This window comes from Corvus hawaiiensis, chromosome 7 (assembly GCF_020740725.1).
Source record: "Corvus hawaiiensis isolate bCorHaw1 chromosome 7, bCorHaw1.pri.cur, whole genome shotgun sequence".
NCBI lineage: Eukaryota > Metazoa > Chordata > Aves > Passeriformes > Corvidae > Corvus > Corvus hawaiiensis.
Genome location: NC_063219.1, coordinates 30320252 through 30338271, shown reverse-complemented (window position 1 = coordinate 30338271; position 18020 = coordinate 30320252). Strand labels below are relative to the sequence as shown.

The following is an 18020-nucleotide window of genomic DNA, read 5'->3' as shown; positions in this document are numbered from 1 at the left end:
CAATTCTTTGTAGTTTTTATATTAGGCTGATCCACTGTTTCTTTTTCTGAAGCAATAGAAATCAAGGGAAATCTTTCTGAGAAGGTGATGGCACTAATTGCTCCTATAAAGACAAAGCTTTGTGCTGAATCTGTGATTCTGTGATCTGTGTTAATTATCTTGCCTTTGCTGCAAGTTAAAAATGGGTGAAATTATAGGGTTTTCCTCACCCAAACAGTACCATATCTAGGAAAGTATTTCCATGCTCTATTTAAAAACCAGGCCAGACAATATATTTATGGCAAGCTAACAGTCCTGAGTCCATGTTTTAAACTTCAGGGCTAAGTGGACTTGAAGGTGCTCTTATCTAGCAAGTTCAAAGCAGAACACAGCTGGGAAAACCTGCCTCTCTTTCCCTCCTCCCCTCCAACACACATGTGTTTTGCTCATGTCCAGGAAATGTTTTCAATAGCAAAAATTATTTTTGTTCAAAAAAGACAAATAATCCAGGGCTTTCTAGTCCATTTACAAGCTTATACTTAAACTGGGAAGGACAGAAGTGTGCTCACTAATAAAAGATATCTCTAGTCCTCAATCAATTCAAGTCTGGTTTTTTAATAGCAGTCAGGGGAATGGTGGCGATAGTTACACAACTGCTGCCCTGGGGGAGTTAAATTTTGCTTTTGGCATCTCCTGTGTTAAGCAGAGAAGAGCTGTTTGGGGCTAAAAGAATGATATATATCTGCTGGAGGGAGGGAGCTGCAGGGGAGCGGGGAGCACTTTAAATGAATTCTTTAATGGGAGCCCTTTCCAGAAGGCATCCGTGGTATTCCTCTGCAAAAGGAAGAATAAGTACTCAGCACCATATATGGTGACACTTTTATGTTTTTTAATATAAACATGTACAGGCTGGAGCAATCCATGTAGATGGGTTTTGCTGATTGGCTGGGCCAGAGGGGAGGGAAGGAAATGAGACCCTGTTTTTAATATCTTAACATTAGAAAACTTAAGAGCTGGGGTTTGAATAAATAAACAGTAGGCAGAGTTGGAAAGATTTTCAGCTTTGCAAAATAGCCCTTTCTTCTGTCTTGATTTTCCAGCTTTTGTATTTATTTTCCTTTAGCTTGTTTGTTTGCAGCTGCTTCATTCTGTAAATTGCTTTGAATTTTGTTCAGGGAGTATGTTGTTCCCAGTGCAGATAGCAACAGATCAGTAAAAGCTATTTGAGTTAGCTTGGCTCCAAATATAAGGGGACCAAATCCATTCAGTCAATCCCCACAATGCTGGGCATAGAAAACAAGAATGCCACACTGGGTTTGAGCTGCTCTAGTGCAATACACAATCACTTAGCTCAGGCAAGTTGCAGAGGAAGAAACCCCTGTTTTTCTGATTTCACTTAAATATTTCAGGAACCAAGTTGGAGAATGCAGCTGCCAGGTGTCTCTGATGCTGCGGGAGAGTTCAGCTTCCACAGCAGAAATGCTCAGAGAGTGAGTATTTTTCCCAGGGACTTGCATGGGTGGGTTCTATTTTTTGCTCTGTTAATTCCCTGCCCTTACAGACCCAGGCTGGCTGCTGTTCAACCTAATCCCCAAATGTGACCTAACAAATTGTTTTCATCATACAAGCTAAGCACATTTTACCAAGCCAGAGTGGAGAAGATCTTTTTTGTTTGTGCCCTTATATGGCTCCTGAAGTCATCATTGATGCAATAAACTAATGGAGTATGCTCCTCTAATCAACCTCCCCTTCTATAAACACATTTTGTTCCTGCTCTGAGATTGTTCCCTGACATTTTTAAACCAGCCCCTTTCCTGGCTCTCTTTCTTTTCTTTTTCGGATCATAGTGGGAGGGAATCAGCCAGCTCTGGAGAGCAAAGAGATGGTGGAGATCATGGTAAACTAACATTTGGTAGAACAAGTGGCTTCAAAAAGAACAGCAGTGTAACCAGAGTAGCTGAGGAAGAGCAGGAAGACGTCCGAGGCGTGCTGAAGAGGCGAGTGGAGACTCGGGAGCACACAGAGGAGAGCCTGAGGCAGCAGGAAGCTGAACAACTTGATTTCCGTGATATTTTAGGCAAGAAAGTCAGCACCAAAAGTTTTTCTGAGGAGGAACTGAAAGAAATCCCAGCTGAGCAAATGGACTTCCGAGCAAACCTGCAGCGGCAGGTCAAACCCAAGACCTTGTCAGAGGAGGAGAGGAAAGTCCATGCTCCCCAGCAGGTGGACTTCCGCTCTGTGCTGGCCAAGAAGGGCACCCCAAAAACCCCATTGCCAGAGAAGGCACCACCTCCTAAACCTGCAGTTACAGATTTCAGGTCGGTGCTGGGCTCCAAGAAAAAGCCACCTGCAGCGAATGGCAACGCTGGCACCCCAGCACCAAATGCTCGCACCAACTCTGAAGCCCAGAATGCGACCCCCAATTCTCAAGCCCCTGTTGCCAAACCAGCAGTGAAAAAAGAGGAGAAGAATGACAGAAACTGTGAACATGGGTGTGCAGTGGTGGATGGCGGAATAATTGGGAAAAAACCTGAAAACAAAACACCAGCAAGCAAACCACCAGCAAGCAAAGGAACAGCACCCTCCTTTACAGAGAAGCTTCAGGATGCTCAAGTAGCTGATGGTGAAAAATTGGTCTTACAATGTCGGATTTCCTCTGATCCTCCTGCAGCTGTCACCTGGACTCTAGATAGCAAAGCCATCAAATCATCAAAGTCCACTGTCATCTCCCAAGAAGGTAAATTAATTGCATTACAAGCCAGCTGGATGGCACGCTGTTATATCTGGCTCTTGATTAATAATATTTAGTTCATTAAAGGTAATGCAATACTTTATTTAAGTCCTGTGCCAGTAACTATTCCCAGATGCAGCTTTCTTGTTATTTCAGTGGAGTACACAAGGAACAATATTGTTTGACATTTCTTGCAGATTCCCCTTTAACAGCCTGCAGATGTAAGTTTTATAAAGTTGAACTTCTTGCATTTTTAACTGCTGTTTACATTGCTAATGCTGTTTAAGGAGCTGGTACATGCTGCTTATTTAAACTGAACTTTAAGGATTTAGAACATTGAAAACATAATAATATTATTTCTGGTTTATAAACTCTAATTTAATTCTTCTGTATGTTTAGTATTTCAGGCTTTTTATTGCAATAGGAAACACAGAAGCAAAGAGGGGTTGTGTCATAGAAAGAAATTACTACAAATACAAGTTAAGGTCAGAGTTGAGAACAGATTTCCAGTGTATTTAATGCCCCACCACAGATGCTCCTATTGCCGTTACAAGCACTGAAATATTTGAACTCCACTGTCTTGGTGACTTTTAAGTAACTTCAAAACTGTGTAGAATTTGGTAGAAGTCACTAGAGGAAATACTTATTGTTTTCAAACTGAGCGTTCCTTTATATTTCAGATTTTGGATGATCAAACCCTACTAGATTGGGTTTTTTTGCATTAATGTTGTATCTAGACAAAATATATTTTCCTTGGCACAAAAATAGGAAGGAAGGACAATTGATAGCACAAAAAAACTTCTTTACTTCATATGTGCTCCATAAAACACTGAGGGAATCGTCTAAGAATGGTATCCTCTAGTGTATTGTAGCAAAAAAGTTCATGTTCACAGTACGAATTACAGCTTGACACAGGGGTCTGCACTCTTACTTTTGAATCTTCCTTCATTTAATCCAGGCTATTTTTAGTGTTACCAAATGAGATCCAAATTAATATGCAGAATAGTTCAGCACAACTAGTGAATCCTTGTGCAGTGTTCCAAGCAGAGTAGCACAAGCATTCTCCTGAAGTGGATGCAGTCAGAAACAGCATTGTTTTCAGAAAGGGTTGGGGTACTCAAGTAATGCATTAAGGAGATACTAAAATAAATAGATGGAGAAAGGGAGATGGTAGCAAGTGCATTGTGTCTGGTCTGTGTCTGAAGTAGCAAAATGTTTTTATTTTGTGAGTACATGTTGATTTTCACCTAGGGGAACTCCATAGAATAAGGATAAGTGTCATGTACATGAGGAAACATTGGCTGGTGGAAATGCCATTCATATGAAAAGGACTGACAGAATCAGTCAGTTTAGCTAGCCTTATGCTGGAAGCAAGATTTCAAGGCTTTTCTTGGAGTTGCCCAGAGTGGAAAAGAAATTATACATCCCCAAGTTCCATGACTCCTGTCAAATTACATCAGATAGACAGCATCTCTGTACCAAAGCTGCTGAGTTTTGGTGTTATGGTGCTGCAGAAAAGCCTCCTAAAGTCCCAAAGCTTTGATGTTATGGTGCTGCAGAAAGCTGTTTTCTTAACTGAAATAATCTGAGTAATTGATTGTTATAATCCCCCAACTCATATTCACTCTATAAAATGGTACTGTGGAGCTGCAAATCTGGTGTAGCTGTTTATGGTGAAGTGATCCTGATGTCCAGAAATGCCCTGCCACCTGCCTGAGCAGGGAATGAGACTTTTCCCATCCAGTTTGTCTGGGCTGGGTGACGGTCCAGGGTGTCATACACTAGCAGTGCTGTCCACTGAGGTCAGGATCAAAGGTCAGCACTGCATAAGGAATCTACTGTTCCAGGACAGCTTCTTGCAGGGGGTGCAGACACTGTCCTTGTGTTCCACTTGTACCTGCACTTTTACACTTGTATCATGCTTAGCAGTCAGTGTTATCAGTACTTCAAAGTCAGGCTTTCTTTGGCACATATTTACAGAGGATCTTAGAAAGACTTATTACACAGGGATGTAAGTTTTTTCCTTTAATGGAAAGACAAGGAATGAGGATTAGAACTATTTTTTTTTAAACCTCATTACATACCCTCTAGTACACTGAGAGGGTGCATTGCATGATGGTCTATTGGGGTTTTTTCCTGACAGTACCTGCTAGCTTTGGCACTCGGAGAAGAATGTGTTGCTGCTCTCTCACTGTAGGATGCTTTCATGCCAACTATTAAGTAATTAACTAGGTATGCATGATACTTTAAGTAAGTTCCAGATTTCATAGAGATTCAATTTTCACTTTTTCCCTAATTAGGACCACATACATACTTGAGGGAGCCAAGGGAGGAGAAAGAACAACTGGAGTAACAGACTAGAACTGAGAAACTGCAAATTCATTCAGTATCAGGAAATACTGTTCAATAGGGAAACTGTATGGATTAGTCTCATAGATAGTGTTTGGTGCAGCTTTAAAGACAGTAACACTGGATGCAGTACACAGCAGGCCAAAGCCAAAGTCCCAGTGTTCATCCTTTGCCCCAAACACTGAAAATCCAACTTTGTCACTCGCACAGGTGTCATTCCTTCAGCAGCAGTGCCTTTGGCAAAGCTTGGAGCAGCATTTAATGGGCCATGGAGATAATGCTCTAGTGTCACCCTCAGCTGAAAGAAGGTTGAGTCTGTGGGGAAGAAGAGGAATTCAGAGCAAACAGACCTAGCTAACCTTAGTGGGTTTAGGTCTTGCAGAGCCATTTTTTATTTCTTTGGTGTGATCTTGCTCCTCTTGTGTTCAGCAACAAAATCCACTATGGAAGAGGATAGACTAGATCTGTTCTTAGCTATTTCACCGACTGCTTTTGTGCTGCTGTGATGTATGATGGTGACCACGGGAGGGGGGTTTCCAGATTCTCCAGAGGTATTTCACAATAACTTATGTGTTCTTAATGAGTTGGATACTGGAAAATTCTCTATCTAGTGTAATGCATGTCCATCTGCTTCTTAGCCACACTACTAGCCCATCTTAGTATGGAATACTGTCCCACAAACTTGTTAGTGTAAGTAATGCATGAACCTCCAGAATGCCATGTATTTGTGGTTTGGAAATTGAATTATTCCTCTCTGTCATTCCCAAAAGACAGGAGGAAAAAAAAAAGGCAAAAAGAGACAGCAGATTGCTCATCTCCTGATGCCAAATAAATTGTGAAGATAAATACATAAAATCCAGCCTCAGGAGCATGTGATTAAACAGTGGCATATTTGGCCAGGAAGGTCAAACTTATGTGTGTAACAAGTTGACAGGACAGGCAAACTATGTAAAACGATGTCCCTTTGTCACTCACTGAAAATAACTTTCCTTGGCATATTTTTCCTAGTTGATAGTGAGGCTCTTAGAAACAATGCTGTTCACAGGTCTCCTCTGTGCTTGCAGAGCCTGACTGACACTAAATTGGCCACCCAAGGCAGTTTAGCCATTGGAGTGCAGAAGAAGGGAGAGTGTTATCCATGCTCCTGTACCATTGGAGAAGCCTGCATACAAACACCAGCATCAGAATAGTCTCTGACTAGTAAGGCCTTTGCCAAAAGAAAAGCTAAACCCTGCTCCAAAAAAGACCTTCATCTGCCGGCATATTTATGCAGTACTTGTGCTGTGTTCTGGTAGTTCATCTGGGGCTTGCAATGTATTCCATTATTCCAGGGTTAAATTTAGTTGGAAGTCAGAATCTGGGCAGCATTATCCTCTATGTCACAATCACAACAATAGCTAATATCATGTCACATTCCTTCCATTTTCATTTCAACTATTTTCCCTTTGAAATCATGAACATCAGTACACTTGTTCTTCCATTCCTTTTAACAGCTCCCTAAATAGTACTCTGTTGGTTGATTGGCATGATTTTTTGCCTAATGTATCATTTTTATTATAAAGTGAGCTCTTGCACTGTTTTTCTGACATGGTACAATTTTATTAATGGTTTGATTTTATATTTTCCTTCTTTTAAACTTGTCAGAGTGCAATTATCTACATTCCTGAGATAGATAATAATGTGCTTTTTGCCCGTGAAAGATCAAAATAAATTGTTACTAACAATAAAAAGACGGTACTCATAAATTAGAGCATTATATGATATGGGGTAGATGATGCATGGTTAAGAGGCACTTTAATATGAGAGACTTCTTTGTTTGAAGTTATGGGGGGCTTTTTGTTTGGAAAAACATTTTTAAGAAGGCTCTAGCAGACACTGCAGTGAAGTTAGACATATAAGGACTGAGTAGAACAATTTTCCTCACACGGTGAACTCTCTAGAGAAGGACCCATTTTGTTTTACACTTGTATAGCACTGGCCCAGCAGGGCCCCGTGCTACTGTCCTGCTGTGTGACTCACTCTTGGACAGAAAATCCATGGAGAACGTTCTTGCATGGTTCCAAAAGTTGTTCCATAAGATGGTAGTGAAAGGGCTTTGCAAGCCAGCATCCTTAGTAAACTGGTCAGCTGAGGTATACAGTGAATACAAGCCAAAACTGGCAAACTTGTAATTTTTAAAGTCAGCTTGGTCTGCTATGTTTGCATAGATTTATTACTATGTGACTATATAGATGGAAGAGGAACTGTCTAATATAGTCTCAGGTAGCAGTGATGGTGTCGTTTAGAAAATGCCCTGAGTTTGTATTGCTTTGTCTAAGCCAGCATTCTTTTCTTCCCAAGTTTCTTGGCAGCATAAAGATTTAGAAATCTTATTAGCAATAATGCCTTAACAACTTTCCTGTGACTTAACATAACTCCTAAATCTTCCTATGAGTTGTGCAAGTCTGTGTCTGCCAGTCTAACTAGGATCTGCCATGACTTTTTTGTTTTCTTTCTAATTAACTTTGAGCAAGAATTTGGTGTGTAATTAACATGACTTTATGTACTGCTGAAAGTAGATGGATTTTGCACCTTACAAAAGCTTCTTCAGAACGTCTAAGTCTAGGGAGATCATCATTTCCGACACAACACCATGTTTTTCACAGGCCACATTTCCCTCTTTCATTTATGTCTGAATCTATCTTCTTCCAGAAAATGCATGTAGTGTGAATTTAAATACAGCAAAAGAGAGACATCTGCTATAACCACTGGTAATTTATTGCAATGTCTAACTCTTCTAGTAAGAGTTTTGTTACTAAATCAAGAAACAAAACAATGCCTTATTTCTAACTGGATAGAATGGCTTTGACTCTTGTAACCAAGATATCGTTCTCTTTTTTTTTTAAATTTGACAAGTCAAGCTCTTACTAACTTTTTCTGCATGATGTGCTTCATCCAGCCCTTGGAGGCTTGGGTTTGTTTTGATTTGGTTTTCTTTTCAATACCTCCTCTCCAGTTGCTGTTTGTTGGTTTATTATCCTGTTATAAAACAGCAGCAGAATCATGTGTGGGTATCAGCATCAGTGAGATGGAGGTCACCTTCCTGTTGCTGCCCTTACTGGAGGTTATTGGTCCTCTTCCTACCTCACAGTGTCGGAGCTCATGTTTGCCATTTCTCTGTTCAACCTTTAAGCCTTCTGAGTATTCAGCATCCCTTGCTGCCATCATTGCTTGTCTTTTCACTATCTCAAGCCCCATTTTCTTTGACTGAATGGGACTCAACAAGTAAATGAGATAGTTTATGAGGACTGTCCTCTTTCTTCTCTTTCTGACTTTTTCCTTTGCAAGATTCTTTCTAGCATCTGTAAATTTATAAAAGTTAATTTATGAGTACTTCCACATCATAGATTAAAATATTTAATAGCTTGGGTCCTAGTCTGATCACAGAAGAAATCCACTAGCAACAGACTGAGTGATGATTTCCTCTTGTCAGCTTCTTTAGGAGATCTTTATTATAGCAGTTCTCAGTCTTCCTAAATCAATGTCATCAATATAGTAATGTAGCATTAATAACAGCAGAATAATGTGAAAAATATTTCAGTAAAGATTAAGAAAATTACCTTTGCACAGATGCATTTGCCAGTTAAATGTCTAATATCATGAATCATGGAAGTAGGTTTTTTACATTGTTTTCCTTAAAACTATCAGTTAGCAGTAATTACATTTGACATTTTTTTCTTCTCTGAAATTCACATGGTTTTTTCACTTGTTTTTTTGTTGTCATTGTAGTCAATATTTTCAAGGTCAACCAGCTTCTCATTTTTAAACATAACTGTGACACTAGCACTTATTTAAACTTTCCCAGACAATTTAAGACTTATTAGAAAATTAACACTATATGCCAATGAGTTCCTTAAAAAATTATTTTGTCTCCTAGGCAAAATTTCTCACAGATGAGTGTTTATAAATATTGCCTAAATACTCTACAATACTTTTTTATACCATGGGATACAACTGAGAAAGCCATAAACTTGAGTCTGCATCATGGACAGGAGTCAGGAGGTTGGCCAGCTAGATGCCAGTGTGGGGAATGAGAATAAGGAGCTGTTTTTTGTTGGTTTGTGTATTTGTTTTATATCTGAGGTTGACTTTCTGTGGAGTTTCATGGAAAGAATGCAGAAGCCTAGAGATATTTTAAACTGTCTTGCACTATTTTTGAGTAAGTCAGAGAACCCTTTAATAGCTCAAAATTCAAGGGAAAGGCTTTGTGTATCTAACCCAAAGTCTCCAGTAAACTATCAGCTTCTGTGGCTGCTAAGGTCTTTTCTAGAGCTGCACCAGTCCCAATGTCTAAGTGGTAGATTCCAGTATTCATGTTTATTCCAATCCTGCACTTTGGGACAATGTTTAAGGATCATCCATGGCCTGGTTCCTAAAAAAGTAGAGGGTTGAGGGGACAAAATAGATAGCAAGTATTTTTAATTGACTGGGATTTGTGAACTGCCAGGATTTCAGAATACCCAACTGGAATAACCAGTCTGGGCTTTCCAGCAGTTCTGAGAAAATAATCTTGTTTCAGGCCATGAAGGGGTTTGCAGAGGAAATACCAAATACTTCATTGAAAGACTTTTGGCCTTCTAGCCCCGGGAATTGACTGTAGCTCTAGATCACAGAACATAGGCCTGGTTGAGAAGTTTCTGGTTCTTATGAAATCTTATCAAGTTTTGCCTGGGTTTCGGTGATTTGGGTTTTTTCCCTGGTTTTCTATGAAAATGAGGTTTCTAGAGCCGTGCTCCCTCAACCTCCCCCTATACTCCTGATCCAACCTGGCCAATACTTTCTGATCCATTGGCCAATTTCATACCTAGTCCTAGTAGTCCACAGTTTCACAAATACTAGTGGCTATATAAAGGAACGTGACTCAAATTATCTCATTTTCCCTTCACTCCTCCAGTGACTGGAGGGCTACTGCCATTGTATTTGGTGGTAGCAAGAAGCCCAACAATCCCCATGTACTTTGCATATGCTGTTCCAGTGTAGTTCCTGGGGAGAAAAAAGAAGTGGAGGAAAATAGGATGCAGATTATTTCCACAGGGAGGTGGGAGTTAGGAGGAAAAAGAACAGATTTCCTTCACCTTCGTCACAAAATAACTTCATTAAATGAGTGTTGACCCTGTGTCACATTAGTCTTCAATGAGCTGAGGAAGGGCTTTTGAGCAGGTAGAAAACTCCTGCAGAAGCTAAAGTAAATTCTGCACTGTTCCAGTTCCTTAACAATTCATTTATTCTTACAGGCCAGGCTCCTTTCCTCCAGTAAGGTGGCCAGAGGTCTCCTTCATATGTGTGTGTCTTTGTTCCATAGTTTCTGGTTTTTTCAGCAGCATCTTTCAGTTTCAATGTGCAATGTTTTCTAATCATGTTACATAGATTTCTACAAATTCTTAGACTGGAAGTTATCTTTGGCTTGCTCTCCAAATGTCTCTTTAAACAGCAGAGACATGTGAATTTATATTTGCTAGATGCCTGCAAGAATACTTTTCTACTGTCTCTCCTCCATTTGGAATGGAACTGCAGCTCGTGACATTTTTGGCTTCAGCCTGACTCATGGAAAAGCATTGCTTCAGGGAGGGCATGTGGATTTTCTTTTCACCCTTTGGCTGGCTGCGCACAGCCCATGTGAGTGAGGGGTCAGTGCTCCTCTTCTGAGATAGCTTTCACATCATTTCTCAGGGGAAAATAGTCATTATTTAGAGCTTCTTGATTTTGTGGAGGATGATAAAGAGGGGAAAACATAATTTTCTTCTAATCGTTGTGTGTTTCTGGCAAACCAAATTTGTTGGAAACCATTTGAATGTTTTTTAGAAGATTTGTCTTGAATAATGACATCCAAGTTTAAAATGAGAGAAAAATCTGAATGCCAAGAGCATAATTGCCATGTCCGAATGGAGCTTGTCTCCAAAGAGAACCAGTACATTCCCAAAGTTCTTCAGATGGAGAGGAGTTCTTTTCAAGGTCCTTTTCATGGACCAGTATCACCTGTGCCTGTGCCATCTCCCGCATCACAGGGGATACCTTTGATGTGGAGCCTGGGGTTGAGCACTCTGGAAGGCAGAAGGCAGCTTCCAGTTACCATAGAAAGGTGCTGGGAGATTTCCTTACATCTCAGGAAAGAGGTTAAATATCTGAAAAAAACCCATCTATTCAATCTTGCCATTAATTAGGAACGACTGTGGGAAAGGTAAATGGAGGAAGGGGGAAGGTTTTACTGCAGCGGAGGTAAGTGGAGAGTGGAGGTGTTCTGGACAGGCCAACAGCAGTGGGCAGAAATGCACAGTGTCTGAGGCTGTGTTCAGGGGACAGACCCAGCTTTCCAATGAGGAAGGAGAAAGAAAGCAAGTCCACACTTCACCCTCACTTAATGAGGGATATTTGGAAGGGGAAACTGTGGAGCATTTTAACTGGGGTTCACCCTGCAGAGGAAAGTACTTCATCGTTCCAAGCAATGCAAGTGAACGTAAGGGACAAAGTTCTTCTTCCTCATCCCCCATCTACTGGGAACAACTTCTGTTTTGGTTCACAGAGTTTTAATTTTTAAGAGGAAATGTATTTCCCTTGGGTCATACCAAGCTTCCCTTCGTAAATAACGAGCTTATGTCGCATCCTGTTTCTGCAAACCCAATTAAGTCAAATTTTGGGATTTTGTTTGGAAAGAAATGGATTTGTTGCAGTGGCAAATTTTATTGTGACTATTATGATGGACTTTCTAATGGATGTTTTACAATACCAGGCAGTTATTCATTCAGAAATTCAAGCAAAAAGAAAATGTCTTTCGGTGCCATTTGTAAACTTAGGCACTAAGCTGAGGTTCTGGCCTCATACATGTGAACGCTCATGGGAGTGCTAGAGACAAGGCTGAATCAAAATATTGCAGATGGGCATTTCACAGTAACCCTCTTACTTATGCTCTTACACTATGAGCACTTTTGGAAGAAAGTCACCTGAGTGAGGACTTCTGATCTCTGCTGTAAGACAAAGAAGAGCAGCAGAGGTGCTGCTCTGAGTCTTCTCTACCTTTATCCATTAACCAGTTCAGGGCTGCAGGGACAACTAGAAGTATCCTAGGGAAAAGCAATAAGATTCAATTTTTTATTTATTTAGCATTAATAAGGTTCCAATAAGATTGAATTTTTAAGGACAGCATTTTCTAGCAGTGAAGATCACCGAAGGACTGGCTCATGTGATGCCTTCTGCTCCTTACTAGCACTAAAGTTTTTGTGAACTGCAGCATAACATACATTTGATCTCTCCCTCTTTTGTACAGGGACACTCTGCTCACTGACCATTGAGAAGGCCATGCCTGAAAATGGGGGCGAGTACAAGTGCATAGCTGAGAACCCAGCAGGGAAAGCTGAATGTGCTTGCAAAGTGGTGGTAGACGGTAAGTATTGTAATGGGTACAAGAACACCCTTCCTTAGAACTTCCTCCTTTCCAACGTATTTCCCAAGAACAACATTTGGGAACTAGTTACATACACAAAAAGAAAAAGAACTCTACCCCTTTCCCTTCTGCACTTGGTTGATAGATAATTCAATGTCTCCCATAAAGGAGCATGAGCAGAGAGACAGTACCATACCAAGGGCTCTGGTTGCTTTGTGGAAAAATCTTTGTTCTCCTGCTGCCCACTGTATTTCTACAAGGTTTCTAGAGCAGTAAGCTGAACTTGTAAGATTTGTTTCTGAGCTGTGTGCATCCTTTGAGAGCCCATAAAAACTCCGTGTGAGCCTAGGTGTCAGTCTGCCTCAGGACCGCATGTGGCATATTTCTCACTCTACAACTCCCCAATTCTTTGCATTCACAGTTGTTTGGTCATTTGGTTTTCTAGCGTAAGTGAGCAAAAATAAACAAATTAGCAGCTGAACAACCCTTGTGTTCCATAGTCTTAGAACATGGATAATTTACTGACTAAAGTACTTGTTTTCAGACACGGTCATGCTGATGACACTGTACTCTTGTCAGATAGTCTTGGCCTTGGGTGAGGCCAAGGTGAGGCTCAGCGAGACACAGAATTATAAAGCTGCCATGGAGTTTAAATTTTTTAAGGGGCTTTAAGTAACCAAATGTCCTTCTTATCAACTCACCTTCTGGTGAACTTATTTTTGAATACTCTGAGACTTGCCATTATAATCAAATGAACACAAAATGAGACAACAAGCCTAGTAACATGGAGCTTGGGTACTGAACCTTCACAGCTCTGTTGCAGATGTGGTATTTGTGGCAGGAGGTCTAGAAAAGAAAACTATACTTTTTTTCCTAATGTTGTATGACACAAGGTAAGAACGTGGTCCTGTAACTCCTCACTAAAGGACAGTCTTCATGTAATTGGAAAAGGAATTAATTACACATAAACTTACAATTAAATGTACTGGCACCTCTAATGGCACCTTCTGTGATATTACAGTCACAGCATAATCTGTCTTAGATATTTAATAAGCTATTTTTTATGGTTCTGTAATTTAAAGTAATAAATTTTGTCAGTGCTGAAGTTCAAAGAAGAGGCTTTAAGCAAAATCTAGTACCTGAAACACCTTAACCACCACAGATCCAGAGTGTTGAAGGATCAGATTATCAAAAGCTTAGCATACAGTAGTTCTCTAGAGCTGCCCTAGCAACTTTTAAATGTCTCAGCCACTTATATGTTTTTCCTCTGTCTTCTGATCTCCTTCGAGTAGTTGCTTTTCTTCCTGAAGATTCCCTTAGCATACTTCCCCACTTCAAGTTTCCCACTGGACCATGCATGCTCTAGGAGGCTGCAGGTAGAGTTTGGCTTGCAAAATCTTGATCATGGGAGGCTGTCAGCTCCTTGCCCGATGATGTGAATGACATTACCTCAGCAGTCTGGCTTTCTGTGGTGGTGGCACCCACGGCATTAGGAGCTCACTGCTCACATCATGTTGGGCACCAGAATGACCACATTCCTTACCCCAATACTGGCTGCCTCATCTGCCTTTTTCATTCTCCACTGGCGTGCTACTGAGAAGAGGTTTTTGAGGAATGGCACCATAGAAAACTCCAGCTATTTAGGAAAGACGCCATTTGATATCCCATGTCTGAGACTGGCAGAAGGGATGACTGTTATTTTTAAATTAGAACTGTGATATAAAATGACAGTTCAAATTTCCCTCTTCTTCAGTCTACTTTCAGGATCCCAGATGCTGATTTTTAGACTAAGTAATCATAATAATTTCATTTCTTTTGACACCATGGACTCAAAATAAGAATGGAGGAATGTTTGACTTCACTTGGCAGATCTGTAGAACCTGAGTGTCTGACCTCTCACACAGCCTCCTTCTCTGAATTATTTACTAGGAGATTCTCTCTTCCCCTGTTAACTTTTTAGGAAACTTAGATAAATTTTCACACTCTGGCACCTAGAAGAAGGTGACTAAAATAGCTGTTTCCATAACATTTATGTCATCTTATTCTCTGGTAGCTAACAGCTCTCTCACTCACAAATCCGCTGAAAGCTGAATATTTGAAAGCTGTAAAGTGATACAGCTATTGCTGAGATCATAATCCATAATCATAATCTTTCTTCCAAAGATAAATGTCAGGATCAAACAATCTAATAAGCAGAGCTTGTCAGGATTTACGTTATAGGACATGGAATCCAAGAATGGTTTGTGTTGGAAGGGACCTTAAAGATAGTTTTGTTCCAACCTCTGCCATGGCCAGGGACTCCTTCCCATAGATCGGGTTGCTCACAGCCCCATCCGGCCTGGGCTTGCACACCCCCTGGGATGGGAAGTCCACAACCTCTTTGGGCAACCTGTGTCAGTGCCTCATGATCCTCACAGTGAAGAATTTCTTCCTAATATCTAATCTAAACTTTGCCTCCTTCATCTTAAAGCCATTCCTGCTTGACTTGGCACTACAGATCCTTGTGAAAAGTCCCTCCCCAGCTCTTTTGTAGCCAACTTAGGTACCAGAAGGGGCTCTAAGATCTCCCCAAAGCCCTCTTCTCTTCAGGCTGAACAGCCCCAACTCTCTCAGCCTGTCTTCATAGGAGAGGTGTTCCAGCCCTGTGATCATGCTCAGCCTGGAATAGCCTTAAAAAAAGTTGCACCTTTTATTTATATCTCATGTGGGATACACATGGAAGGGAGCTTTATTGACTCCTAGCTGCTGGTGTAGCCTGCAGTGATGAGCAGTTTCTGGGTAAGAGCTGTGCAATTCTGAAAATACTAGAATCCATCAAACTTGAGTCCTCTGGTGTCCCTTTTGGTGTTTCTATTTAGGAATAAATCACTGGCCAATAATATCTTTTTGGAAAGATTTAAACACATGGAGGAAATGTTACTCTTCAAAATGGGTTAATCTGAATAGATCACATAAACAATGGAATAAAGAATTACACAGCAAGAGACTCTTTTGGATGAAATGATGTTTCGATATGGCTTTGTTTCCCTTTTCTCTGCACTGTCTAACACAGCTTTGTGCACATTGTATTTGGTCTATTCAGCTAAAATACCTATCAGCTTACATGGTACCTCTTGTCTAGCTGCTTACTTGGGTTTTCAGTGCAGCTGCTTTTGTAGAGGGTTTCTCCCTCTCTGCTCCCTCTTCCTTCCAGAATGTGACAGTCTCCAGCAAATCTCTGCAGAAAATTTTTCTTAAAATCCTGAAGGACAGCAATTTCCTCTAACTTTGCAGAAAGATCCAAAATAAACCTTTTATTAGACAGCTTTTTCATTATTGATTTTCAAATAGGATTTGTATTTTATTATTTGTTTTGATTGCAGATGCCTCAAAGACCTCAAAGCCTACTGAGAAGAAGACCAAGAAGCCTAAGACCACACTTCCCCCAGTGCTGCCAACAGAGAGTAAGTGACTGTGATTTGATTTGCTTTCTTTTCAGTGGAAACAAAAGAGTGCTTTGGGATTCTGTGGTCATTCCCTTCTGTTTGCAGACATGGTATCAGAAGCCTGTGCTGTTTCTTTAGGCCTTGCACTTAAGTCATGTGAAATGAGTTTTTGCCATGTGGGGATTAGAAATAAGAGCCCAAACTGTGAGTTCAGACCTCGCCCACTCTAGTCTCTGTTTTTCATAATGGTGCAATAAACTTGTGACACTGATTTATTTTTGGCTGCCTCTCAAAGAGCACAGAAATACTCGAATAGTTTGCTTCAATTTGTGTTGTATCCTGTGTAGACAATACGAAGTTTTACTATTGGTAGGCAAAGCATCTTGACTGAATGTCCTGTAGAATAATCTGTCCTTTTTTGGCATGGCCATGGAGAGTGGTTTTGCAAATTTTGCATTCTTTGTTTTAAGCCTAAATGCTAAACTTGCTTTTAATGCTTTCTGAAATAATAAATCAGCTATAAATTCTCATGTTTGTTACTCTGCATACATGTATTTGGTTAAGAGGAAATTTTAAATGGTAAAGGCGGCACAATAATATCAGTTTAGGAATTCCTAACACCAGTACCACTTATGAAATTAAGGGATACAAATATCTCTTAAATCAAAACTGGACTTTGAAAATTGTTTATCTAAGATGTCTACCATGTGAGTTCCTAAAAAAGATGTGAAGAAGTGGCTTAATGGAAACATGAAATATTTTATCCAGCTCTCTCAAAAAACAAAAAACAAATAAACTCTAATCTGGTCTTCCAGCAAGAACATTTTCAGCTGCTTTCAGCAGGACTCAGAGCAGTTTTATACTGATTAATGATCACAGGTAGTAATTGTGCTTCTGGAATTGTGACTTACATAAAACTATGCCCTGGGCTACAGCTATTTCTGAGTTTCTGGCTGAGCATTATAACTCTCTCTCTCTCCAGCCTCTCTTTGGGGATGAGGGAAGAGTCACACTGACATGTTCCACCTCTGCACTTGAGCTTCAAGTGCCATAAATAATAACAATTAAGAACAATGATTTTGTTATTGAACATCAACAGAAAAGAAAATTTTAAAGCCATTTAAATATCCACGAGATAGTGTTTTGAACTGTGTTTTCTATGCACACAAACACACACATTTCCTCTGATCCTCCCTGCAGCGTTAGCAGTTGAAGCTTTCCCAGGAGAAGGTGTGAGTTGGGAACTGAGTCTAAATATGGAGATATGGCCTGATCCACATCCTGCTTCTTTTGCTTTTGGTTTTTGTTGAAATTGGACATAGATAGCAAAACAGAAGCTACCAAATCTGGATGCAGAAATATTTGTGAAAAGGAAGTTGAAATAATGGGGAATGGTTTTTCTACATGGCATATTATATCAGTGTTTCAAGTTCTTGAACTTCTCACAAGCTTTTTTTTCAAAATACCTTTAAAACATCTTCCCTGCTGCACAGAAAACATCAAGGTAACCAGACAGAATGTTAGGAAACTGGGTTTTGAAAGAGTTTTTGGAAAAGCTTTGAAAAATACATATTTAATTTTAAAAGGATTTGGCTGCAGAGATTTCACAGGTGGTTTTTTAACATCTCAGTCTCTGAGGAATGTGAGTATTTATCTGCTGAAATAAGTTTTTTATTTGTATGTTTGTCAGGGGCAAAATATACAGAACAGATCCAGTGGATTACACAGGTCCAATTTACACTGAAATCCTTATCAGATGTAGAGATTGTAAATTTCCTTACCTGAAAGAGAGCGGGCTTAGTCAGATGTTTATCTATCTTTAGTGTATATCTCATGAAAAGAAGGGTAATGGAGAAAAACTGTGAATTAAGATGTCCCAGTCTAATAAGGAGATACATTTTAACTCTGATCTTTTCTGGTCTTTGTTGCCACATTGTTACCAACAATCCTAGTGGCAAGTAGTGTGTACAGAAAGATATTGAAGAAATAGAGAACAAAATTTCCTAATAATGTGATAATAATTAATAATAAATAGATTCTGACTTTTGAGTAGTAAATTCAGTCACAGCAGTATATACTCTATGAGATAGACTATATACTCTACTGTACTTTTTAGAAA

The 18020-nt window shown here is 40.0% G+C and overlaps 1 protein-coding gene across 3 annotated transcripts in view; it reads left to right on the top strand.

Moving 5' to 3' along the window:
* Window positions 1-18020, top strand: part of MYLK (myosin light chain kinase) — a 196322-nt gene that overhangs the window by 121571 nt on the left and 56731 nt on the right. For all 3 annotated transcript variants that reach the window (XM_048309977.1, XM_048309978.1, XM_048309979.1), the window contains 4 exons: window positions 1389-1469; window positions 1827-2716; window positions 12360-12476; window positions 15839-15919. In XM_048309977.1, the coding sequence (XP_048165934.1) occupies window positions 1389-1469; window positions 1827-2716; window positions 12360-12476; window positions 15839-15919 (1169 nt within the window). The remainder of the gene's footprint in view (window positions 1-1388; window positions 1470-1826; window positions 2717-12359; window positions 12477-15838; window positions 15920-18020) is intronic.